General features: G+C 44.3%; 2 protein-coding genes across 3 annotated transcripts in view; one reads left to right on the top strand and one right to left on the bottom strand.

Moving 5' to 3' along the window:
• Positions 1–23,526, bottom strand: part of TSPAN4 (tetraspanin 4) — a 437,423-nt gene extending 413,897 nt beyond the window's left edge. Inside the window, exon 1 of one of the 2 annotated variants that reach the window (XM_071558757.1) lies at positions 23,283–23,526. The gene's annotated coding sequence lies outside the window, so the exon portion shown is untranslated. Of the gene's footprint in view, positions 1–23,278 lie in introns of both variants that reach the window. The other variant, XM_071558760.1, reaches the window with a different exon arrangement.
• Positions 23,527–23,646: 120 nt separating this feature from the next.
• On the top strand, positions 23,647–27,407 carry POLR2L (RNA polymerase II, I and III subunit L). The gene is made up of 3 exons (XM_071559478.1): positions 23,647–23,715; positions 23,939–24,046; positions 26,937–27,407. The coding sequence occupies exons 2-3, from the start codon at positions 23,952–23,954 to the stop codon at positions 27,043–27,045; spliced, it is 204 nt and encodes a 67-aa protein (XP_071415579.1). The 5' UTR covers positions 23,647–23,715; positions 23,939–23,951; the 3' UTR covers positions 27,046–27,407.
• Positions 27,408–27,678: the final 271 nt, after the last annotated feature.

Raw genomic sequence — 27,678 nt, 5'->3', positions numbered from 1 at the left:
TACCAAGGGGTCTAGTTTACACAAACATTAACCGAAGCCCAAATCAGTACTGTGATACGTTAAACAAAAGTGGATGGATGAAAGCCATGAAAACGACGCACCCTGAAATTCATCTTTACACAGGAGGTTAATCAGCATGAATAAGCGAGTGAACATGTTCACTTCTGTGTGTGCAATATTCCCCAATGATTTCGTCATTACAGCAAGAACCCAAGCCTTTAAAGATAGATGTGCCTAAGAAGCTGAACACTTCAGAGCAAAATTAACTTGGAGGTTAACTTCCCTTCCCAAACAATTGTATTAGACAATTATCTACAGAAGTCAAAATCAGGCCAACATTTAAGGGCCACAGGGGGAATAATACAATGATTGCAAAGGAAAAAAGCAAACAATGGCTAGGAGCTCAGATTTGTTTGAGTCATATACACAGTGGCATTCATAATGATACTAATTTTGAGTTCTGCTTTATAAGGCATATTCCTAAAAGGAACTTATTTTCTAATTATGAGCTCCAGTGATCATGCACATTAAACAATGAAAACAAACGGCAGTAGATATTAATGTTGTGACTGTCCCATTATATCTCAAGCAAAGCATGAGGATAAAGCTGTTAGCCATCCTCATAGGCAAAATTCACTTGCAACATCACTTCTAGCGAAGTTCCTAGAGCTGCCACTTTACTTTCTATCCATACCAGAAGGAGGCAATTAGTGAAAACTGAATTAAAGATCAGAATTCTTACTTACCAAGAATATTTACAGTTTAGAGATCAGTGCTTAAAATGGTCTTGCTAGTTTTTTAAATCAAAACCCCAAAACAAGCTCCCTTGAAAGTGATTGGCACATTACTGGAATTTTTTCCTTCAAGATGATGAACTCATAAGGGATTCCCTGCTCATTGCCCTCCTTTAAAATGCAAGGGCAGCAAAGACTTGATCTTCTGGGCTTCATGTTCGTCAGCATATGAGGTACTGCTGTTTGGCCACAGAGCACTTTAGGCTTCTAATGGTGCTTCATTATCTCCCCAGGAACCTCCACTGGCAAATACAGCAGCACTGTATTGCTCAGCTGAAAAGCTTAAAGAAATATCTTCTAGATGTCATCTCATGGCTCAGCCAAGTCCAACAAGCAAAAGCAGAAGATTGATGCTTGAGAGCCCCAGCACACACAGCTCCTTAGACAAGGTTTTACTTTCTATTTTATTAAGAACAAGAGAGACATGATAGATTCTGAAGACTCACAGCTTCAGCCTTGCAGCAGGTAAATTTCAAAGCCAAATGATATACCCAAGAGCAAGAAAACACTACCTGATTCAGAAGCAGCAGGGAAGTAAAAGATGTGCCACCTATGGTAAAGTTACAACACCCCCTTGTAAGACATGACCACCTTGAAAGGGGATAAGCTGGGGCTTCTCAGCCTGGAGAAGGTTGCATGGAGACCTCATAGGAACCTTACAGTGCCTGAAGGGAGCCTATAGGGAAGCCAGAGAGGGACTCTGTCAAGAACTGTCATGATGGGACACAGAGTAAAGGGTACAAACTGAAAAAGGAGAAATTTAGATTAGATATTAGGAAGACATTTTTTACTGCAAGGGTGGCAAGACACTGGAACAGGCTGCCCAGAGAGGCTATGGATGCCCCAACCCTGGCACTGTTCAAAGCCAGGTTGGATAAGGCCTTAAACAACCTTGTCTACTGTAAGGTGTGTCCCTGCCCATGGCAGGAGGTTTGGACTAGATGAACTTTAAGGCTCATTCTAATTCCTTAGCATTCTATGATTCAAAAAAACATGTTACTTAATGGTTTTGTGCCTGCTGCATTACTACCCTCCCAGCATTACAAGTGATTTCAGACAGACATCAAGCCTGTAAACAGAACAAAAGCTCAGAAGTCTCAGCCCATACGGTCCTATCGGTGGCATAGGCACCTATAGGTATTTCTTAATGTGTCTTTTAGCTTAAACTTGCAGTAACTTTCACAAGACTATCAATCTAGGGCTGAAACAAAAAATATGAGTGCTACAAGACTGCTCAGAGAAATCACAGGAAAGACACATGGACAACGTCTGGAAGACATTTGCGTTATCCCCACGCAGTGCAAGCAAGAGAATGAGAGAAGAGCAGCTCATCTGAACTGGGGAAGCAGGACTGCTCCCTTGCTCCTCCATATCCTAAGAAATCTTCCTGTGATTACACAGAATAGATGTTCAAGGACAATAGCATGTGATGAATGAACATTCAGAGACAAGACGGTGTAACGTTTTTTGCTTTCTATGCACCGTTCTATCAGGGTAAAAGGATGTAAGCTGGTCCTCACCTTAGTCTGAATTCTTGAATAGAGACACAATACAGGCATACACTTAAAACCAGCATTCCTAGCTGATTCATATTGAAGCTGGGACAGAGAATGACACATTCTATGTAACACATTTAAAAAGAATGAGACATCCAATTTACATTTCTTTCAATAAAAATAGATCTGCTTTATTCAGAATTGCTGCTATTCCTATTGTAGTTCATAAGAAATGCAAATACCCAGAAGCAAAATGCATTATTCACTTTCAGAGTGTGAATGGAGATACTTGCACAGATTCACAGAATCACAAAATGGGTAAAGATTGGAAGGTACCACAGTGGGTCATTCGGTCCAACCTCCCTGCTCAAGCAGGGTCATCCCAGAGCACATTGCACAGGATTGCATCCAGACCATTCTTGAGGATCTCCAGGGAGGGAGACTCCACAAACTCTCTGGCCAGTCTGTTCCAGTGCTTGGTCACCTGCACAGTCAAGAAGTTCTTCCTCATGTTTAGATGCAACTTCCTGTGTATCAGTTTCTGCCCACTGCCCCTTGTTCTACTGGTTGGAACCACAGAACAGAGCCTGGTTCCATCCCCTTGACACCCCCCGTTCAGATACTTACAGGCACTGAGATCTCCCCTCAGTCATCTCTTCTTGAGGCTGAACAGCCCCAGATCCCTCAGGCTTTCATTGTAAGAGATATGTTCCAGTCTCCTAATCATCTTTGTAGGCCTCTGCTGGACCTACTCCAGGAGCTTCATGTCTCTCTTGTCCTGAGGAGTCCAGAACTGGACACAGCACTCCAGGCAAGGCCTCACCAGAGCTGAATAAAGGGGCAGGATCACCTCCCTTGACCTCCCAGCAATGCTCTTTCTAATGCCCCCCAGAATACCACTGGCCACAAGGGCACACTGCTGGCTCATGGACAGACTGTTGCCCACCAGAACCACCAGGTCTTTCTCTGCAGAGCTGCTTTCCAGCAGGTTAGCCCCCAGCATGTACTGCTGCCTGCGGTTATTCCTTTCCAGGTGCAGGACCCTGCACTTGCCCTTGTTGAATTTCACACAGTTCTTCTTTGCCCCTCTCTCCAGCCTGTCAAGGTCCTCCTGAAGGGCTGCACTCTGGGGTATCGACCACTCCTGCCAGCTTTGTGTCATCAGGGAACTTGCTGAGGAGGCATCAATCCCTTCATCCAAGTCACTGATGAATAAGTTAAGCAATATTGGGCCCAGTATTGAAAGATGATATCAAAGATGATAGTGAGTGGCTCACTATGATATCCATCAGCTCTCTCAGCACTTGTGGATGCATGCCCTCGGGGCCCGTGGATCTGTGGGTATCAAGTCTGACTAGGTGTTCTCTAACCCAATCCTCTTCCTTCAAACATTGCTTTACGCTGGTCTCCTGGGTCAGAGATTCTTGAGGGCTAGTCTGGTCAGTGAAGACTGATGCAAGAAGGCATTCAGTAACTCTGCCTTCTCTGTGTCCTCTGTTACCAAGGTCCCCTCTCCTTTTAGTAACAAGCCCATGTTATCATTAGTTTTATTTGTGACTGATGTATTTGAAGAAGCCCTTCTTGTTATCCTTGACATCTTTGGCCAGATTTCATTCCAGATGGGCCTTCGCCTTCCTTGTTTCATTTCTACTTATTCTGACAACCTCTCTATATTCATTCCAAGTGGCCTGACCCTATGTTCATCTCCTGAGTATTTCCTGCCTATGCTTGAGTAATGACAGGAGTTCTTTTTTTTTTCATCCAAGCAGGTCTCTTGCCCTCTTTGCCTGATTTCATGCTCATTGCAATGCATCTTTCTTGAGCCTGGAAGAAATGATCCTTGAATATCAACCAATTCTCTTGGCTTCTGAGAATCAGGATCTCTCTTCAAAACACAGATTCAGAACCATTTAATTATTCATTAAAAATACCTTTTCTAGAAGATACTTCCATTACCTTCTATTACTAGTCAGCAGAGTGACTTGGAGGTGAGTTAAACTAATGCCAATCACATGAAAAATTAACCACAGGATCTACTTATTACACAATAGCAGTGACTGATATCATGCATCAAGGGAAATATTTTGACCTATGACACTCCCAACATATAAGGATTTATTTTTCTATGTGAGCACATAAGAGTAGCCTAGCAACAGCCAGAGTCAGTAACCCCTTCCACATGCATCTGACCCTAATAAAGCACCTCTTTTGTCCCAAACTCTAACAGGTTTTCCTGAAGAAAGCAGTAAAAAAAGTGTTCCCAATAAAATAATGAACTACATATACATACAAACATATAAAAAAGGAGTAATACATCCCAGTAGATTAAAGGTTTTGCAAATTTAGTTTTCAGTTTCGTGTTCTCTGGGTGCTCGATGTATATAACCAAAATCCTATTTTGCTCCTTGAAAGATCTACTAGCACTTCATTTTAACTCCCTGATTGTGATCCTGCTTTTTGTCTTGTTTCCTCCACTCAGGATCCTGAGCTCCACCTCATGACCCATGCGGCCAAGGCCATATCCAGCTTTTATATCCTCAACCTTCCCTGTTTTCAGCTGTGTATGTAGGCAGAATGCACTTTTTCTCCATATACTGCTTGTTCACAATGCCTGCATTCCCCTTCAGTAGTCCCTCACACAAACAGCCCACATGACCACCACCAACCTGATCCAAGTTATTCCCATCAACCAGAATTAGATGCAAGCTGTCTAGGAACAAACCTGTAAAGCAAATACACTGCTCCCAAGAGTCCCCATCATCCACATCATTCACATTTTGGGATGAGATGCTTTGGATTATACCAGCGTTCTATGTGCTCCTGGCATACAGCTTTCAGTTTAGTTTTACCCAAAAAGGAATTAAATACACACTCTGCAAAAAGTGTCACACAAGACAGTGTATCCGCTAGAACCTAGGAAGCTGGATTAAACACTCGGGAGGCCCAAGGTCCATTCCCAGCTCCAAGTATGCTGGAGATGCTCCCTGGCCATCTTCCTTTACTCACAGGACATATTACCAAGAACTTTCCTTGTGCAGTGCCTTAGTGCTTACAGGGTCTCTGATCACCAACAGAGCAAAGATTATTTCCCTCCTTTTCATGCCTGTCGGAAACAGGCTGAAAAAACTGCAAGCCAACAGTAACTGTAAATAAGAGAGAAAAACACATAATGGAGGCAAATTATATTTGGAAGAAAACACTGAAGGGAAAGGAACAAAACAGCACTCTTCATCAGCCGAGACATCACTTCTTCATGATCTGGAGTGTTCACACCTTCTTCACTCTGTCACAGACTCCCACAGCTCTGAAAGGCACTGCAGCAGCACCCCGACAGCTCTCCTTCTGCCAAGCCTAAGCAGTGTAACAGGATCATTCTGTCATTCAAGTTCCCACTTAGTTAATCGCTGTAACACCTTCGAATCTCTGCACTGTACTTCACATAGCACGTCTGAGCAAAGCAAAGTAGCCCGGGGGTCTGCCCCCGCCAGTCCAGCACAAACTCTTGAGCCGCTGAACATGTGGGCAGTCTTGTACCCAAGAGCACTGGGCTTGGCATCCTGATCTACCTGCATGCTTGGGACTACTAACAACCCTGTTCTGGTCACTGTTTCCTATCGTTGGTTTGTGGTTTTTTATCAGTTATATGATAAAGTTCAGAGAAATACTTTGGTACGTGTTGCTCTGCCTTGGCTAAGCCAGACTGATGCAAGACAGGTCTCAGAGCCAAGGAAAGGGACTAGTAAGGACTTGGGAGGAAATTCCCCATGGACTCTTTAGGTAGAGGGTATCTAGGAAGTGCTGTTCTCAGTGCCTTCACAGAGTTGAAAACCTTTGGAAATGCACCTCTGAATACTTAGCTAAACAGGGACTTGCCACTGCTTTGCTGAATAGGGATCCAGACTATAGGGGAATACATAACACAGGGTATTTATTTCTTGTACCTTAAAAATTCCTACCCAGTTCCCCTTTTGCCCTCTCAGCAGTGGCAATTTATCCATGTTACATCCATGCGACCTGCTCCGTTCAGCTCCTTCTCCATTACCATGCATTTGGCAGGTGATACAAGGAATGCTTTGTTGTTGTGATAAACATTCTTTGTCATGATGTGGCATTTTCAACTACCTAAACAAAAAAGTTCATGTTGCACCTCCCAGCAGCCAAATCAGCCCTTATTTGAGACACAACAGTGACAAGAAAATACATAACCCTTCCTTCCCAATTACAGCTGCAGACAGCCACATGGATTCGTGCCAATAAAACATAAGTTTCTGCCTCCATGGAAGTGAAATAACTTCTACAGACTGCAAATGAAGGAGGAATAAACAGAAATCATGGTCAGGTCTTGTAACTCACATTAGTGCTTGCATGTGGTTGAGTGTTTACAGTTTCCAAGGCAAGACAGGGGGCAGATTTATAAACATTTTTTTGAAACTGCAATACAATTGCCAGATTCATGGTTTTCAGCCCTGCCTGTTCCAAAGTCCTGAGTACACCATTCTATTTGGTCAGACAACCTCTTCCAACTATATAGGATGGAAATTATAGCATTGTCATGATTCCCAGGTCCTGGTCTTCTGCCGTAGGCTGTGAACCACTATCCTACATCCAAATGGTCTGGACAAGCACAGAACCACCTATCCCACATATCCAGAACTGGGGTGTTTATCCAAGCCAAACACTATGGCTGTCTCTACACATCAGCTTGTAACCAACTTTGTAACGAATCTTTGGCAGCTAAGGGCTTAATTTACAAACAGAGCTCTAGTTTATGTTGTTGCAAGGCTAAGCCCTGTACTCAAGCTGCTGACAATTACTTTACGACTGTACAGTGAGAACTTTCAGCTCCCATACAATTGTAAAGTATGTTGCTTTGGATGCTATAGCAAGTTATTACCAGCAGCTCACATGCAGTGTATTTTCTTCTGTCCATTGTATAGCTGAGTGCTGCCACCCAACCTATTCAGGAAAAAAAGATAAAATTTCTCCTATTATTCAATCTTTCTTATCTTACTACAATCACTGCTGGAAATCTACAACATCAGTTAACCCCAGGTCCAGGGCTTGTTCCACCAGACATTTCACAGCAAAGCACTGAGTGAGTAGTAACCAGACCATCTCCAAAACTTACCAGTGCCCACTTTAGGTAAGCTCAAATCCCATCTTGAGACCAGCAAAATTCTATTTTGCCATTTATGCAAAGAGCACACAAAGAAGTGCTGGCACTAGACAATGCATCCAGCTGCTGGTGAACCTATCTATTTAGTGCCAAAACACTATTCACTGTAAGCAGGTACCAACTCAGTCAGAAGAGCTCCTGGTACAAGTCAGCTGTTTCACCAGCTATTGCACTGAAAATCTTCCATCAGATAACTTAATAATAGGAAAGAAAGCTGCAACACGGATACTATCACCTGTGAACCACAGAGATGTCAACACCCTAAACGATTATAAGATGGAAAGAAGGGGATAATTACCCTACAGCAGTAGACATTCATATTTTAGATTTTTTTCTGGCCTAAATCTATGAAGGAATTAATTCAATTATTTTTCTATACTACTGATTAACCATCCAAAGACAAAATGCTGGCTACTAGAGCTTTTTTTTTCCTTCTCTTTCAAAATATATTAGCTACAGTTCAGATACTTAAGTGTATAAATTCAACTAGGCATGTTTAACGAAAGCTTTACCTTCTATCACTGCGTTTTTTTAAGTAGAGAATAGGCAGACTTTTACCCTTTCAGCATCATAATGAAAAAGTAACTCTTTTCATGGAATTGAAGAAAATACTGTGGCTAGCAGAGCCCTGTTGAGAGACAGATTAATTATCTACTTGGGTGTGCATGCAACAGTAAGCTTGTCACAGCAAAGGGAAAAAGAAAAAAGGCAATCACTTTGGAAAAGGTAGCAAAGCTGCTGTGCTAACATTCTCCTCCTTTAGACCTCCACACAGCCCAGAGGTGTGCAGAAACAGTAAGAAAGCAAAATCAGGCTGGAGAATTTGCTGCCTTTGAACAGGATTACTACTGGCAACCCACAGCGCTGCCTTACATACAGTGCACCCTGCTCCATGGTCAGGAGTGGGGAAGCCACATTCAGAGTGGGCAAGCCACATTCAGAGTGGGCAGCCTAGAAAGGAACACGATGCCCTTCAAAACTGCAGCCACAAACCAAAACAAGCACAACCAGTGCCAGCTTTCCAGGCACTTGTTGCGTGAAGCTGTGTATGGCCCAGAGACACCCAGTGGTTGACTCGTACATCACAAGCACGTGTGAAGAGTGGGAAAGTTAGGGCAGCATCCCCTCAGTTCACTTATTTAGTACAGTCTCAGGCTGGCGTGATGCTTCTCTGCTCATCTCCAGCTCTCAGACTGGATGTGGGAATGGATAGGGAGGTCTAGGAAAGAGACCTGATTCTGAACGAGTCACAAACAGCAAGAAAGATTGGGGGGGAAAAAGGAATCTTCAAGATTTCAAACCACGCTTTCTCATGCGCCCATAGATGCTACTGACATCCTCTGGCCCTTCCTGAGGAAGTCCCTGCAGTCAAGACTGCCTTATTTAAGGTGCCTGATCGAATCTGGGTAACCATTCCCTGCAGTCTGAGATACAGGCAAGTGGTATGCCACACTGAAGGTCAACTGGTAGGGAATGCTCCTTGTTGAGCTGCCATCCTAGCCAGCAGCAGCTGTGCTTCCTGACTTAAACCAGAGTTAATGACTCACAACAACTCAAGATACATGCATAGAACAAAAAGCATCACCTTCATATTACTAACAGCATCGGATCAGGCTCTGTACTAAGAAAAAAAGGGAAGAAAAACAGATTCAACTCGAAACAAGGTTTTAGCGGCTCCACAAAAGTATAAGCAGAATTTGCTTTAACCCAAGTGGCAGCAGAGCTGCAAAGATGACATGCAAAATGGGTGCCTATTAACTGCTCCCCAACACTAGGCTTGACTCCAGCCAACCCACCTTTGGGCACTCATGAAATACCCAAGTTAGGCAGATCATCATAGTGGGCTGCCTCTAAGTAAATGAAGAGGGATGGACCTTTCTTCCCACCAAGATGAAAGTCATCACCTAGACATTGGCATCTCTCAAGCTCTTACTTGAGACCCATCAACTAAGTGACATGAATCAAAATGAAGGTCTTTTAAGAGCAGCTGAATTACAACAGGGTCAACTAAACTTTGCCTGCACTATTGAAATCTAAATATCAATGCTCAATTCAGATAAAAGTAAAAGGTGAAAGCATAGTACCCTCCAGAGAGACACAGAAATGCATGTTTGTGGCTCCTTCTGGAAAACAGAAGGATAAACTGCTTAAAACCCATAACAAATGCACAAAGATAAATGTAACCTTCAGTCAAGTTCCAGCAAAGAAAACTTTTTTAAATTTTTTTTTTTAGAATTGAATTGTCATTTTTCTAAGGAAACAGTGCTTTTTAGAAATAGCAACAATATCATAGCAAGGGACAAACATCATGTAAAAGTAATAGGTCAAGTGCATGAATGGATGACCCTACTGTGATCATACTGCCTGAGAGATTTAAGAATAGTTTCGTTCCCTGACAGAAAACTCAGACATGCAGCAGCACTAGCAACCCATAAACACTACGGTGACTCACTCATGTTCCATGAACTCAGATGCCATGGGGAAACAACAAAGGCATCAAACAGGACACAGCCTAGCCAAGTAGATGCAATATGGCAGCACAACCTGGACTCGAGCCATAGCTCCTTACACTGACTTGCTGAGCATTCTGCTTTCTGCCCCGCTTCTCACAGCCCATAAATTAAGCAGAAGTTTGACCTACAGGTGAGTATTACGGACCACCAGTAGGTGTTCTCAGAACACAAGGTGATCATGGCATACTGATGACAAAAAAAACAGCACAAGGAGATTTTATGTTCCAACATTCCTGGTCCTGAACACAGAGCGGAAGTGACAGAAGCTCAGACAGAGCAGCTATATAAACCTGAAAAAACAGAGGCAGGCAAGGCTGATTACTGAGAACAGCATAACTAGCATGAAATGAGAGCACAAACAAGTTTGGAAGGCTTAAGGTCCTCTTGCAAGCAGAGGGGAGCTAGCCCCCTTAAATCACACTCAATACCTGCTCTTGTGCTCTGCCATCAGAATTGGCAAAAACAAAGTAAGAAGAAACATGTAAGAGATCAAACTAGGTCAGCTGCAGCCCCCTTCTCTCAGCTGCTCAGAGCTCCAGCATACAGAAGAACTTGCCACTCTTCAGCTCTGCCCATGCACCCCTCTCTCACTACCACCTATATGACTCAAATTTGAGGTACTTGCTCCACACCACTGTGCATACAGGGACACTGACAATCACACACTCAACTTGGCTAGTGACACATACAAGCAGCAAAAAATTAAGAGGGAAAGTTCCTTCTTCTCCCTTCCTCCTCCTGTGTCATTAAAACCTCATCTTTTTCTCTGTGAAGTTTTTAAAAAGAGAAAACCACTCTGAAATTAACTGGGAGGGGTGTAAAAAGTGCCTGGAACAGAATACCATATGTGCAATGCTTCTCCTCTTCCATGAGCTGCAAAAGTAAACAGCACCTTCTCTGGCAGAAACAACAGGAATGTCTTATGTAATTGGGGGATGGAGGGAGAGGGAAGGGTCAGGAAAAACACACCTTGTCCACAGTTCAGAAAAGAGCCCCTTTCAGCAGCCATGAGCAAGAAGGCTGCAAAAGTGACAGCTTTGCTACCTCCCTGCCCAGCTGGCGCTCTGACCTGGCTAGAAGCAGCATCCAACACCACAGGAAGGGCTGGCTTTGTTTGTGACACTGCTGGCCAGTGGCCTTATACACAGGATGACAAGACACTGCTTTCCTCACAAGTCATAATGGGGCAATTTATTTTCATTGGCATGAGCAGAGGACAGTCAGTCTGATCCACCCTGCAGCATAGGACACTGTGAAAGGCAATTTTATATGTGTACATCGTACAGTCCTAACGCAGTATGCACATTACACATCCTGGTCTTAGAAGGAGAACATTTAAGATAAATCTTTGAATTCAGAAGATGAACTGATGCACTTACAGTCATAATGTTCAACCTTCATTCCCCACCAACCATATGCTGCTACATCAAAGTAAAAGCCTGGTTTGACTCCCTTCATGTCTATTATCTTCTCATTCTCTTTCCACAGCAGTCTGTCCTATAAAGTCACAGAAGGATTTTCCCACCCTGTTGACATAATTTCCTCCATGTTACACCCAGTTCAGGCCATGCCACTCAGCACAAGCTGCAGGCTGAGTGCTGGGTAGAGCATAACAGATCCATTCCAATCCAGGGATCCTTGCAGATATCAAGGCTTAAGCAGCTATTACAAGTCAAGGACAAACTAGAGAGCAGCAACTTTATGTGCATCTGTGGCAATGCAAACTGTTCCACAGTAAATCCAGAAACTACCATTAGTCACACTCAGCTCTCACTATCTGCACACAGTTAGGCACTTACAGTCACAGGTGCTAAACACCCATCAGGCTTTTGCTTCCTCAATGACTTCTTCCCTTCCCAGTCCCTCAAATCTGTTGTGTCCACTCTGATCCTCAAGACTTAATAAACAATAAGGCAGCTCATCATACTGGATTTCAGAAAGCCTTCTTTCACCTCAATACTTACAGTTTCCAGTGAGCCTCTTACACACCAGCTCTTCCAAACTGTGGCTCAGAAACAGGTCCTGCTTGCCAATATCCATGCAGCTGACCAAACGCTTGGCTCTACAGTAGCACTATCATTTGTAAATCCTCACATGCGTCAAATGTAAACAAGAAGTTTACAGCTCAAAAAAAAAAAAAAGAATGAAACAAAAAGAACTCCAAACAAACAACTTAAATGACTGCTAAAAACATCAATAGATCAGCTGCAATAGCAGCACTTTGAAGAGGATTTTTCTGGGACTTTTATTATTACTATTATCTTATCTCCAGAAGGCAAGCCAAGAGAGGAGAAATAGATGGAACCAAGCCCTGCATCTGAGCAAGCTCTCTGCAAGCAAATGCCGACACGTTTCAGGGCTGGCAGAACATTGTGCTGAAATTAAGTGGTGTGGGCTCTGATGGAAACACAATTTTTTAGATCTGGTATGAAATTTGTAATGCATGCCACTGAATAAAACTTCCATAGGCTGTACAGCAGCACCTAAATATTTGTCCTACTGCTGTTCATCCATAGCTGGCACACATTCAGACACTACAAAGACAAAGCCAAACCAAAGCTCAGACTGACTTTTCTACCTCCGATTTGCATTGCACTTTTCCCTCTAGGGATCTTGCACGGCTTGGTTTGGATTCCATCCCAGTTCAGTCCCAAACAGAGAGATGGATCAAACAATTTCAATACACCAATACATTTAATTTTAAATTTAAGTATTTGGAATTACTTTGAATGCACATTTCTTGACATCTCAATACTATTCTGGGTAACTTTTTAATCCACCCATTTTTTTACTACATGCTTACATGCAGTTGGACTAAAGTAAAACCAGAAAATTGCACCAAGACAGCATGAAAGCTCTTCGGGTAAGTACTGCTTTCCCATGGGAAATTAAAACTTTCATCGTTAGCTATTCAAGATTTGGTTGTACTAAATTCTGTCCACCATGACCAGGACAAAGCAGCAAAAAGAGAAGACTCCATGAGGTAAATAAGCTAGTTCTGGCTTTCACCCCTTTCACTGCAGATAAGGAGACAACTAAGTACTAAATGCCTTGAGAATGTGGAGCACATATGAAGGGTTAGAGCAACCCTGCAACTTATACAAAAGCCTGCCCAACAGAACTAGTCACAAACAGGCAAAGGCAGGGTTAACACATAACCACTGTGTGCGTATGCAGATATATATCTGCGCACACCAATATACCAAGGAAATACCATTAGAAGGTGTCATCAAAATCATTTCCCTCACTGTAACAAATAACTGAGGCTGCAGTAAAGGTTAGCTGGCTCATCCACAGCAGCACTTCCCTTCAGAATCGGTACTGTGCATAGTAAATGGACCTTCCATTGCCAAAAGCCACAGGGTGCAAAAGCAGTCTGACTTTAGACGAATCCTTGCTAGGACTGAATCTGCAAAGGTAAACTGGATGCACAAAGAACAAACCCTGGGGGGAGAAAAAAAAAGCCAGAAAACAAGGCTTATTAAACTGTAAATGCTTTCAGACACAAAATCTTGTGTGTTCTTACACTGGCCAAAACAATAGCCCAGAACTGGTTCTCCTTTCTTAATACGGTACAAAAGAACCTGAAACCAATATTGTCTAGCAATGGTTCATCATGTGCCACATGAATTAAGGGCTTGGCAATAAGCCAGCAGCCACAAGACTTATGACAGCCTTACCAGGAACTTATGAGAATTCGACTTCTTTCCAATAAGTCCCTCAGGCCCCCAGAGGAATCCTCAAACAGCTTTCCAAGTCCCAGGAGTCAGGGCAGTTGACAGAAAAAAGAAGATACCCAAAAGGCACTGCAATGACAATCCCGCAGCAGAGCAGGAATGCAGGCAAGCAATAAAACTGATACTAAGCAGATCCACAGTAAACTGGCCCTAACCATAATTTGAACAGTAGGGCACTGCCAAAATGAAATGGTCATTTACTGACAAAGAAAGCAAAGAAATATAAAACCTCAATAGAACAGTAAGAGATCACAGACAACTTTCAGAAAGCCTACCACTGCATCTAGATGAAGAAATCTCTTCTACTTCTGAGTGTAACTCTCTGTGCCCTCTGTGTGGGAGCAGGATGTTCTGGGCAGTTCTCACCTTCTAGTATAAAGGTGTTCTATTAAACCATTCTTCAAGTAAGAAATTCTCTTTTGTAACAAAAAAATCCTAGTCATCTCACAGTCCCTCTCCTCCAGATGTCCTGATTCTCTGACAAAGGAACAATGTCCTAACAACACTAACAGTACCAGCAGAGCCACTGCAGCAAAGCTCCAGTTAAGAATGATGAAAAAGGGCATCACGCTGGCACTTCTCTACAGCAGCAATAGCTCTCCTGTGCTCCAAAAACCCTTCTGCGATCCATAAAGTGGCTGCACATGTGCTGGGGGGGAAGCCATTCTTTTACCCACATACCATTTTGCTCTGCAAAATAGAAGGGAAAAGTGCATTTGTTTAGCATGTATATTTAGAAGATCAATTAAACTGACTCCACATACCAGGGATGTAGCTCAACAGAGAAGCAGAAAAACACTTCTCCTTTGCAGAAATGCAAATAAACCCAAACACACTTCTGGCCCCAGTGAAGACAGGTGGCATCCTTTGTGTCACACCACCCATGGCTAACATTCACCCACATTACAGACAAACCACTGCACAATTCAGTTATTACAGAGCTAAACAGAAATCACACACACATTAATCTTCAGAGGCTTCTCAGTATTAACAGAAAAAGCTGTCTTTCACAGAATACACACACTTTCGTAATATTAAGTTTTTAGTTTCTCTACTAAGAATGTCAGGTGTCATAAATCAAGAAAAGAGGTGAAGCAGCATGACAAGGTCATACAGAGGGTCATGAGGAAAAAGCCCTGCCTGGGGGGGACATCCCAGAGAGGAGAACCCATGTCCCTGACTCTCAGCATGCCACAACTCAGGCCAGGCAGATATAATGGTGAAATGTGGAAACATGTCTTTGCTTACGCCTACTTGGAAGAGAGGGAATTTAAGGAATCAAAATAATTTGGGGTGTTTCAAAATATTTAGCATATCCTAAAGGAGAAGGGAAAGTGCTCTTCCAACAGTTTTGGGGAGAGCAGAGGTATGTACAGTTAAGTACCATTTTTAGATCAGGCAAGATTTTTAGGTTTGAAGGCAAACTGCAAACAAAACTGCAAACCTTGATCTCACTGTTCTTTTTACTTAGGCCAAAAATGAATGCAAAACCCCAACCAAACCAATCAGCCCCTGGGTGCAGCTCAAGAAGCCTATTGCTCCAGGAGGACTTAACAATCACTACAGATAACCCTCTCTGATCAGGTCATATGATTGAAGGCTTTCCTTTCTTATTCCCTCACACCACAACCAAGCAAAGCAGCAGCAGTATCAGATCAGACAAAGGAACGGCTGCCCTTCAGAGCAGTCTCACGAGTTACTGCTCCCTGGTGTGCACACGTGCGTGATTTTGCTGTGTGCAGCGGGAATGCGAGAGGAACCGTGCCATGTGTGCCATTACTGACTGGGTTTAAAGAGGCAAAACAACCAAAAAAACCCCAGGAAATTCAGAAGTTAAGTTGGTCTTGTAATCTCACATTTATTAGAACTTCTAGACTGCTTAAAACCCACTATGTTGCAACATTCCCAAATACTCCACATATGCCAAGGAGTGAAGAACTGCTGGGTAGAGGCAAAAGATGACAGAAAACTCAGTGAAAGTAAACCCTATACAGCTCAGTTCCAGCTCCATCATGCTGTGTTTCACCAGTGTGCAGGCCTCAGGGCTTCTCTGCAGCAAGCTGGAGACTCTCCCCCAGTCCTGTGGCTACCACAATCCAGAGTTTCCCAACCCTCCGCTACTCCAGTGCCACTGTGTTGTGATTAAAATGCTGGAACTGGCTCTTGAACGAAAAGGAAATTCACCTGCAAGCAAAACAACTTCAAAATCCATATTCATAAAGAATGTTTGAGAAATGTAGAGGCCTCTCTCCTTTACTCTCTGAAACATAACAGTCCTTGGTCTTTCATATAAAACATGCCGCAATTTCTTTCTTTCCTGCAGAGCAGCCACTGTGCATATGTCTATCACTGTGTTACCTCAATATTTTTTTCACAAAGCACTTCTATAAAAAAAAGGAATTCACTAGTACAAAGCAAACAGTATTGCTTCTGCAAAATTTCATTTGAGAATCCACAGCTAAAGTGCAGGACCCCTACAGTTACCAGTTCTGCTGTGTGATAGCTTCAGCATCCCTTGTGAGATGAAGCATGTCACCTTAATGCACGCTTAAGGTGAGAGAACGACCAGGTTGATTGGCTTCATCACCCTAAGGACACAGAAAGTGACATACTTAATCTGATGAGAGACACTAAAGCAGTGCCTCTTAATATTTTATGAAACATTTGGCCATTTTTAATTTTAAAAACAGCAGCTCAATAAACAATGCAATGGAGCGCTCCCTGTGGATGGCACCACGGGAGACACACAGCAACTCAACTCGGCTGAGTGATGATACCCAATGCATTGACTCTGTCCTGCTCCCCACATCCATGCTGGAAAGCCTGTGCACTGGGAGGGCTAAGGCTCTGTACACCAACAGGGACTTCTCCAGAAATAGTTGTCTCTCACCAGAATGCAGCACATAGCAGCTCTGGAGCTGGTTTAGGACATCCAACTTCTATCTAGCACCTTAATCTGGACACAACAGGCCATCATGCCCAAGCTGATTAAACTGTTTTAATCTGAAAAACTGCATTCTTTTCACTACTGGCTCAGTTCTGGAACAAGGCTACAGATAGACTTACATGAAACATAAAATCCCACTGTATTGATACCATGAGCTTGCTTTAAGTTTACTTGCTTCCTTAAGTAGCCACTACTGGCCACTGTCAAGAGATAAGGTACTCAGCAAGATGGATCTTTGCTCCTACTTACAAAAATCACCTTCTATTCTGACTCCTATGAAGGTGCAAGAGCAGCCGAAAGACAGACAGAAGAAAAAGTCCAAGCATCAAATTTGAATACAGACATAAGTACCCCCAGTGGCCCAAAGGATAGCCTTCAGCAGAGCCTGCTCTTTAATTCTGTGCTCCAAATACATCCATCATCACTTATGAAAGCCTTGGAGATAAGACTTAAAAAATAAGTTAGAAAACACCCCTATTCATTTTCTTTGGAGTTCAGAAACTCATAGAGGACAGGGTCAGCTCCTACAACAGGGCTGGTTTGCTACAGTCTCATTCAGATACATCCTAATGGGAGAGGACCTGTGTATACACCCAAAGGAAGAGGTTCCCAGCCAAAGACAGGAAGCACATTGAAGACAAAAGCACATCCACGAGCTCAGTGGGAATACACATAGTCCTCTCACCATGGAAGACCACCACCACCATGGGACTCCTCCCTTCAGGCATTAATAATTAACTGATGATTCTGGCCTCACCTCAACTTCACAGTCCATTCTTTACTCTGGAAAGAAAGATTCTGCAAAAATTAAAAGCGTTATCCCAAGAAAGGGGATTATTTTCTCATCTGAGGACACTTGCATGGAAGAGCAGAGCTGATGGGTAGTCTTGTGATCTTTCTGATTAAAATGCTGCCTCAGGATATTACTCTCCCCCTTCAACATGAAACAGTCAATTAGGTTGTGATAGATTCACGTAATAAAGGCTTTTTCTTATAAAATATGTCAATGCAAGACTAGCAATACTTTTACCTTGAAGTGACCTTACTAAGAAGCAACATGACAGATAAAACCAGTCTTAAACTAGTTAAGTACTGGCATCTGAGGAAGCAGAAAAGTGAGCCAGTAGACAGGTATATTTTTCAATCCCTTCTCAATGCTTTTATAAAAACGGAAGGGCAAAGGGCTTCATTTCCATGTAGAGCTATCTTACTCTTCCATTATTGATTTTATATACATGTACATAGCTCCTTATCCATACACACCACTACACTCACCGGGCACCTACAGCAATCTCTTCAGATACAACAGCATATTAAACTGAACAGAGCAAATTTCTGTGCACAGCATCAGATACAATGGTGTCAAATGACCATCAATGAACAATTCTCAGACCAGTGTCTTACACCACATTAAAAAAAGTGTCATTATTGAAACAGGAACTGCCCTTGTGGAGCATCCATCCCTAGCCAGAACACCACCTCAGCTCCAGGATCACAGATGGTGCAGCTACACTTCTCCGTAGCAATGCTCTGCCTCCAAGGGCCCAGTGAAACAGCACCAATATACACAAGAAGCAGGGACCACTCCATAAATCTTACAAAGTTACCCAACACCACAACTGCTCACCATTTCCTCCTAGTTCGTTAGCAGGAGCAATTGCTAAATACGCCACAGAGCACATTAAAGATATAACGAATACCCTGGATGCTGTCAGAGTCCCAAGGACAGAGCACCATCCCAGCATCCTAACTCCTGGCCAGTAAAGTGGAACAAAATCTCTGCCCCCTTCTCAAGTAATAGGTAGTGACTTTTATAGCTAACACTAGGACACCTTAAATAGTTTTATGGGAAAACATTCATATTTTTGGATGCATCTATGGGACTTCCTCATACACTCTTTTTAGCAGAGACATCTGTTACTCAATACATATATATCTCATCTAAATCCCACCCTCTAAATCCTTTCCATCAGTTGTCACTAATGAAGCTTTGTGTGAGAAACCAAGTGTATTCTGCCCCCATTAGGAAGCCAATTACAGCAGGAAAAACAAGCAATTAACAAGGTGCAAAATAAACATCTTGCCACCTGCCTTTTAATAGCAACTCCACTTCAAACTAGTCACAGTCTCAGCACAGCTTTCAGAATTGGCAACTGATATTATATATGTATTTATGCAGCAGCTGTTCTTCATTGCAACAAATATTACAGGCTTACCAGATAAGGTCAGCATATTTAAAAAAACATATAGCAAGTATTAAAACCTGCTTTGAAGCCCTGAATGTTGCTTTTAATGAAATCAGCAGCATCAGGCGTGTCTGGTATTACAGTGAAGCTGCAGTCACATCCCCAGCTTAGAGAGATTTCTCCTCATTTCTACATGCTTAGCAGCTCCTGTATTTGTTTTGCTAAATCCAGAGGCCTGAGAAGCTATTAAACAGCATGCAGGGCAACTAACAAAGCAAAGGTCTACAGGGCAGATGAGTCTTTCCTCCTTCCACCATCCCTTCCTCTCCATGGCTTTCTCCACCTCCCTACCATCACATCACAAAATCCAGTTGCATTGCGGGGCTGGGGGAACATAATGGGGTAGAAAGCCACCTGCCCATAAAAGAAGAAGTATTTCAAGGCAAAACCAAATCTAGATTCCTTAGGGTGTCATGCTTTAGAGGGAAAAAGAGGGAAATCTTTCCAAAGTTGCACTAGGTAGCTCCAGAGGAAGCCACTTTTCACTCCCTTTGCTGGAACAGGATGAATGTCACACTTTTGAGTAGTTAACCAAGACCAAAGAAAGCCCAAGAGTAAATCTGCAGGATTTAATAAACCTGTGAGTGCATAATGTGCCTGAGAAAACAGCAGCCAAGCTTTATCTTGCATGTTTGTTTTTCAATCTTCCCCTCTGCTCTGGCTCTCTAGAGTTACATATTTGTTACGCTTTTCATGTCACTTTCAGTTCCTGACTAATGTCCAATTTAAGCACTCATTTAAAGATTCGTTCAAGTCTTTTCCTCTTAGAGTTCTTCCCTCTCTGGCTTTGTTGAGATCTGAGGAGTAAAACACTGAATATGGTGCTTTCGCAACCACATGTTGGATTCTGGGGTGTTAGCTGGAGACGGAGTGAAAACAGATCCTTCTCTAAATGACCGCAGGAAGAAACAGGAAACTGAGCTTTTAACTCCAAACAGGGCCAACAGGGCTACCCGCAGTCTTACAGAAGGCTGCACGTCCTGATCGATAGTAATAAAACAATCCTTCACTAAAAAATTCTTCTAAAATGTCCTGAATTTAAACAACAATTCACTGCCTTTGAATACAACTGCTACCTCACTGGCAAGTCAGACCCAAAAAGATCCATGTCTTCAGTTCTGGTGATTACCTACATGTAGAATAAGCAAAGTCTGAAGAAGGGGAACAACGACAGAAGGTGAAAAGCGGAGAAAGGTGAAAATTTTCCAGACTCACAAGGGTGCGCACCTAAACTCGACAACCCATAAAGTGAAAAAAAAACTTCTCAGCCACCTTTTCTCATGTTACCAGCAAGATCCCACAACTTTTTCCTACAGCCCTAATTACAGAGACAAGGTCACAAAAGACACAATCTGCCAACATGAGCTGCAGGAGGTCATATGGCCACTGTAGCTATAAAAGTATTTCAAGAGTAGTTCAGTCAGTCAGGTCACTTAACTGACTCTATTTTTGTCTGTTTTTTAAACAAGCAGCAGTTATTTTCCCTTACATTTTGTGGATGGGACAACAGGAAGCAGGATCTACTCCTTAGGCACCAGCCCAGTATTGCAGCAACCACCACTAACAATGCTATGGAGCAGTCATGCAATGCCTTGCTGTGTTTCGTAGGCCTATATCCAAGAAAAAATGCCAAGAAGGAGCCTTAGCCCAATAGTGATGGTGGGACAGAGCATTGGCATCCTTCAGAAGTTGTTTGGATCACAAGAAGAAATCCTGCCCTACATTAACCAAGAAGTGGGATGTATAATCAGCCATGCCCCTCAACAAAACCTCACATGACAAAAGCTGTTCCAGCTGCACATGAGGAGGGCAGCCCACAGTTCTCAAGCTTACTTCATCTTCATCGGTTCTAGGGCAGCCTCTTCTGCTGAATGCTGAGGGCCCCAATGGGTTTTCTAACCAGAAGGTTGCCTGAAGACCCAAAGAATAAGCAGTCTGGAGACTGCTGCTTGTTGAAGCTGGCAAGAGACCAGAAATGGGACAAGAACTTACTGTAAGAAAGCCTTGTAGTTCTATAATTAGTTCTAGTAGACAGGACTCCAATTCTTCCTTCAGGGATGCTTAGAGACCTCTAATTGTCCAACTCTTCCAGCCCTCTTCAGAAGGATACTTGAAGATCCCAAATTTGCCTAAATACTAAACTACCAACAGCTGAGTGTCAACAGTACCCAGCTTACCTGAAAAAGAGTTGAAAGGCAGCAATGCCACAAATGGTTCACACTGCAGAGTATCCCTAACCAGTGTGAGCTACAGCCCATAAAACACTGATTCCCAAGTCACATGTTCACGTTACCCCCGCCCTACCTCAGCCCTTTTAAACAGATTTCTGTGGTTTGGCAAATGGTCAGATTAAGTAGAGGTTACATGAAGTTAAGCAGAGAATGTTCTCAGTATGTAGCAGTCTTTGCAGGTCATAGATTATAAAAATCCTTACAATTTCTAGAATCAAAGAAGCTACAGCCATAAAAGACTATTAGTTTGCTAAGTTGATCACCCAGCCAAAGCAGGTTATCCAGAAAAGATGTGACAAAGTTAAAGTAATACTGTGTGAACAAGCTGAATAAATTTTTATTTGTAAAAAAGACATTAAGCAAAGTCAGATATATGAAGTGGTCTGAAAGTTAAAATTCAGTTTTGTTTCTAAGAAATAAGCAAGCACATTTCTACAAGGCAGCTATAAGATGCTAACCTACATCTAATGATGGGCTTTGCCATGAAGCCCCAGCAACAGTCCTTCTTTCTCACTCCCAATTGCAAATTTCCATCTCCAAACACAAATGTCTTTCACCACACAGTTCAGTAAGAAAATTACTTTGGAGCCCTGGTGCTGAAAATGCATCAAAGCACAGTCTTTAAATTCTCAACCCCCCGAAAAAGAAATCAAAGGACAAAAAGAAAAGACACAGTTTGGCTCCCGCCGGCCTATAATGACAATAATGATAATAATCTCGAGGTTGCAGGAGGTGCGTCTACCCGCCATGCCAAGTCAATTCTCTCCATTCACAACTGTGTATAATTGTCCCTGGGACTGCAAAAATTACTGTCTTTTCACTCACAACAGTATTGCAAAAATGCTTTCAAACAACCTCAAACCCTTATTGATTAAAACAAAACTATCTGCTTTTTTACGGTTCATGTTAGGTCTGGCATTCCTGTGCACAGGGTCAATAATCCAGTCGTTCAAAAAATAGTCACGAAAGGCGTATTAACATAAGCTGTGCATTAAGACACAATTATTTATATGCCTGACAGTAATGGCTCCGCGCTGTGCACTGTATCAACTCAAAGATACTTTAGCAGGAAAATGAAACACTTTGGGAGAATTTCTGCTCTCCCAAGGACAATTAGCATAACACTAACGCTGAAACGAGACAGCAATAAGGACTGACAGAGTAATGCTTCATCCCAGTGCCTCCAGAACAGCAGTGCCAGTCCCCAAAGTTTGTACCCATGATAGCACGCTTCCCTCCGCTAAGCGCCCACCGCCCGTGCCTAATGCTTCCCCAATCCTCAGATTAATGAAACGCAAGTAAGCAGTTTCAAGATGCATTACACTCTGCTACCAAACCCACCCGGCGCGGGGTGCCCCGTGAGATCGGCCGCAGTGCCCGCAGCCACGCACTGCCCCGAGCCCGGGGAGCTGCCCTGGTGCTCAGACACCGCCAAGGGCTGCTGTCCGTGCGGGCTGTGCCCGCGGCGCTGCCCCGCACAGCGCGGAGCCCCCGCACAGCGCGGACACTCTGGCCCCGCACAGCCTCGGCAGGGCGGAGCAGCACCGCGAGTCAGCGGGCGGCGTCGAGTGCCATCCGGCCCCGGAGTTTGGAAACTCTCGGCAAACCCACCGCCACCGTCGTGCCCACAACTTGGCGGGGTCTGGAGGGCGCGAGTGGCTCCGGAGGGAGGGACAGCGCCGGTCCGGGCTGTGCCGAGCCGAGAGCATCCACCAGCGCCGGCAGGGGCTGTGCGCTGGGCTGAGCTGGGCTGTGCCGCCGCCTCCCGCCCGCGGCACCCCGAACCGCGGGGGCACAGCCCCGACACAGCCCCCAAAACGCGGGTAACAGCCCCGAGAGGCTGCGGCGTCGCGCCGACAGAGTCGCGACACGGCGACCGCGGCGGGTCCCACCGTTCGCCCTCCCTGTGTCCCGGTGGCCGCCCCTCCGCGGGGCTCGGACAGGCTCTCCAGCGGCGCAGACATCGCGCCGGCTCCCCTGCCCGCGGCGCAGCGGCGAGAGAGCTGCGCGGGGCACCCCGGCTGAGTCCCCCAGCTCTGCCCGCCGGGATGGACCCTCCGCCGGGATACCCACCCGCCCCTCCGCCGGGATGCCCACCCAGCCCTCCGCCGGGATGTCCCGAGCGCCGGGATGCGCACCCACCGCTCCGCCGGACGGGGCTGGCGATGCCGCGCTGCAGCGGCCACCAGTTGCGCTTCCCGCCCCGAACGGCTGCGGTGCCTCAGACAGGACGGGATGCGAAGTCTCTGCGCTGCCGAAGCCCCTCTCGCAGTGCAACAAGTGGCGGTGGCGGTGTCGGGGCGGGGGCGGTGTCGGAGCCGCGCAGCGCTCGGGGCGCCCCCGCTGCCACTCACCACGCCAGCGACACCGCCCCCCCGCGCGCGCGCCCGCGACACGCGTCTTGGGCCGCCGGGGACGCCGTACTCCGGGCGATACCATCAGGTACCATCAGGGGGGAGCCAGGCACCTTAACCTGCCCGCCCGCCGTGTCGGCCCGCCCGGCGGCCGCGCAGCTCCCCCCGCCTGGCCGCGGTGGTAACGCCCGGGCGGCCATCGGGAGCGGAGGAGCCGCGCGGTGGGACCCGCTCGGAGGGGCCGGGAGGGACCAGGATCGGGATCGGGGGATCCCCGGGAGGGATTGGGGGATCCGCGGGAGGGATCGGGAGATCCGCAGGCGGGATAGGGATCCCCGGGCGGATGGGAGGGACCGGCCGCTCATCCCCGGGGAGCCCCCGGCCTTGCCCGCGGTGTGTCCGTGCGCGTTGCAAGGGTTTGATGGCGTGTTTATATCGTTCCAGCCGCAGCGCAGAAATGATCATCCCCGTCAGGTGCTTCACGTGCGGCAAAATAGTCGGGAACAAGTGGGAAGCGTACCTTGGCCTCCTGCAGGCGGAGTACACGGAAGGGTGGGTGTTCGCGGGCTCACCTCTGCGTGCGATCGCACAGCGCATAAAAGCACAGAATGTTGGGTTTGGAAAGGACCACTGGAGATCGTCTGGTCCAGCCCCGGGGCCAAGGCAGGGTCAGATGCACAAGGGCAGGATTGTGGCATTACAAAGTAGCTTTAGAGAGGCTGAAAACCACAACTACGTGCTGAGGCTATTTAACCAGAGGTTAGAAACTGTAATAGGCAAGAAAGTATTTGTTTTCCCGCTGAATCTTTCAGGGCAGTAGTATGGAAGTTGCCAGAGTTCTTAAATGTGTAACTCTGTTTTGATTGTTTGTTCCCTTTCCCTTACATACAAGTGTAAGAAGTAACTAACACAGTTAAAGGGTACCACTTTCAGGGGTTTTTTAGAAGCATTTCACGTTGCCTACCCAGAATCGCTAACCTTATTTATAAGTGCTGGTTTGCTGGAGGAACCAGCGGCTTAACTGCTCTACATACCTGACTGATAGTCCCGAGATTGTGTTTGAAGAAGGCGGTTCATGCTTTGCATAGCCAGAGTTGTCTTGTAAAATTAAGGGAGGATCTACCCATGGCCAGAAGCTTTGAGAGGAAAACTTCAGAAATACTTACATTGTCATCAAGTTTAAGTATGAAGGAAAAAAAATCCATGGATATTTGTTATTCAGAGGAGTGAAGAAGAAGTTAGAAGTGATGTTGAAACTGTTGTAGAAAGTAGTATTTGTGTTGCATTCCAATGGTTTGGGATCCTAATAGTCCATACAGGGAAGACCATTTAAAAAACTACTGGAAAAATGTGTATCAGCAACATGCACTGCCTTTTCCCTAAAGTAAAACTGAAAACATTCCTATGGCATAGGATACTATTTTGTCAAGGAAAGCTTTGCTTTTGAGCCTCATCTAAACTTGTAGAAAGTTGTGCTTAGTGGCTGTGTGCATTCTTTGATTCACAGGGGAAGGATGTCCTGTCCCCTCACCATTTGTCAGTTTCATTAAAACCATCCAGTGAAAATCATTCAGGTCTTTTCCTATATCTCATTACTTCTGTGAGGGGCCTTTTTAGAGAGCATTTACATCTGAGAACTTTCAAAAGTAGCAGAGTAGAATTTTGCAGCTCCTAAATGAAAGGTATTTGTAAAGTTTCTACAAATTTTTTCATTCTTTCATTTATGGAGTTAAAAACATTACAATAGTTCAGGTTCCTAATACTGAAATTTGTCAGAGCTATTTTGATAGTACTTCTGACTATTTTTCCAGGCATTACATTTTAATATTTTCCCTGTCTTCGTTACCTGTATAGGACAGGAAGCTGTGTATTGTCACTGACAAATGCTCACATGACAACAACTGCTGTGGTGACTGGTGTGATTCTGTGATGCTTGTTCCAGCTAATGCAGTGAGGGTACTGTGAGAAGCAGAGTTTACAGATATTTAACAATTAAAATCTTCCAGTGTAGTATTGGAATCACTGTCAATGATGGCTTAAGAAAATGGAGAGACAAAATGGAAAAACTTTAGTTAAAAAAGACACCCACACCTTCCTGTTTGTCTCTTAAAAGTGCTCTTTTTTTCACAAGTCTTTGGAAGCTGGAGGGAAAAAGGACATGCAACTAAAGTTGTCTTGATTCAAATGTATAGTATGACTTCTGAATATGTGATTAATGTTGGTCTTTTGTGTCTCTATTAACTGCATTTGAAAGTTCAGAACTCTCCAGGGAGCTCCTAAAACTTAGGTATCAACAGACATCAGATGCTTTTGTCCCCAAGTGTTTTGGAAAGTTTAGGTATCATGCAATGATAAGCATTCTTTAAAAAACCCCCACAGTGTTCATATACTTAACTTTTGCAGGTGCTAGTCCAAAACTGAACAGCCCTGCTATTCAAGCCCTTGAAGGACTGATCATAGTTCCATCATTAGCAAGGAGAAGCTGCTTGCACCAGTGGACTGGGCTGCTTGAGGCCAAACAACCTTTGTGGTGCTCCAGCTTATGCAGGGGCTTCCCTTCAGCCATTTGTATTTTAGAAACTTATCTATTGGCTTCTTGCTACAGGGGAATTACAGGTTTCAGGAAATTACATTTGGTTTAAGCAAATGTTTTGTTACTGCACTGAATCGTATCAGTCTAAAGACCCGAGATCAGTCCCATGTCATTAATGTCAAATTCGGAAGTGGTATCAGACTGGCTTTATGCTTAATAGGTTGGAGTTAAAAGAGCTTGGGTAGTGTCACTTACCTTTAAGAGGTCTGATAGCAACACATGCAGTGGTTCAGGCTAGGATGAGTCATACATCGTCTACCCAACTGTAAGAATCTGGAGCAGTCACTGAGAAGGAATTAAGTGGAAAGACTGTAAAACAGACTTGTTGATCAGCCTGCACATACTTATTTGTGTATTTGTGGGGAGCAGGTTATATAACTGAACGCCGCCTGGTACGGGAACTGGAAAGGATTTTAGCCTTCCTCAGAATTAGCATGCCTGTGTGGGGGAGTTTGCATTTTGAGTTATTTTAGTTTCTGTATATCTCACCTTTTTAGCATGGCCTAGATCACAAATTTATGTTGTGAAATAAGCAAGTATCATCCTCAGTTTACCAAAACAGGTCGTAACAGTGTCCTCTCTAAGTTTGAGAGTTGTGTCAGCTGGACACCATCTTCAGCAGCAGGGCATGTGCTGTGGCAGGCCAGAGAACAGGCAAACACCCTGTCAACAGCAATAAATGGAAAAGAACATTAACAGCACATGCTGAATTTCTGAGTCTTACTTTGAACTGCAAACAAATTTTCCTTTATGACTGAACTCAAAGTAATCAGTGCGCTGCTTAGGAAATGCTTACAAGTGGTTCTGACTCACTTCATCTATTATTTTTTAATTATTGTTGATTGATAGAGATGCCCTGGATGCCCTTGGTTTGAAGAGATACTGCTGCCGGAGAATGCTCCTTGCACATGTGGATCTGATTGAGAAGCTTTTGAATTATGCACCCCTGGAGAAATGAGATAGAAAACATACCGTGCTGCAAGCCATGCGGAATGTATCTCTGATTCTGTACTTCACACTGGACTTCAGGCAGTAAGGGATGAAAGCCAACTGTAGTGCAACCATCAAGAGATGTTATCTTCTGGGTAAAATACCACCTGGAGCCACTCGCATCTTTCAAGGAAACAAAGGAAAGATAAAGTCCACTTAACCAAGATCTGGAGATTAAAAGTTTGGATGCTTCTTTTTAAATCTGCTTTTGGAGTCGATTTGTGAACTTTTAGATGCTTCTACCAGTACTAGTAAATGTTTGTTTATGTAGAAAAATGAGTATATTACATTAAAATGTTGAAATAAAGGAGGTCTTTCCTTGTAACCTTCCTAGAGTTTCTGGATAAAGTTAAGTAAATGTTTTAATGGATGTTGCCCTTTGCTCATGCTGGTTGGTTTGAGGTTAGGAATAGTGCTAATTACCCAGTTCAGTGTCCTGGACTAGGCATGCAAGGGGTAGAAAGATGGGACTGAACTCGGGTTCCAGTTACATGAAGGTGGGTCAGTTTGTTTGGTGAGAGTGAGGCATTACTCTGGAAAGCTGCTGGAGCCAGCAGAGTACACTTTCCACCACAGTAAAAGTCAACTTGTGGTCTCTACC

The sequence above is a fragment of the Pithys albifrons genome, chromosome 6 (genome assembly GCF_047495875.1).
Source record: "Pithys albifrons albifrons isolate INPA30051 chromosome 6, PitAlb_v1, whole genome shotgun sequence".
Taxonomy (NCBI): Eukaryota; Metazoa; Chordata; class Aves; order Passeriformes; family Thamnophilidae; genus Pithys; species Pithys albifrons.
Note: the sequence above shows the minus strand (reverse complement) of the source record. Positions and strands in the feature narration are given on the sequence as shown.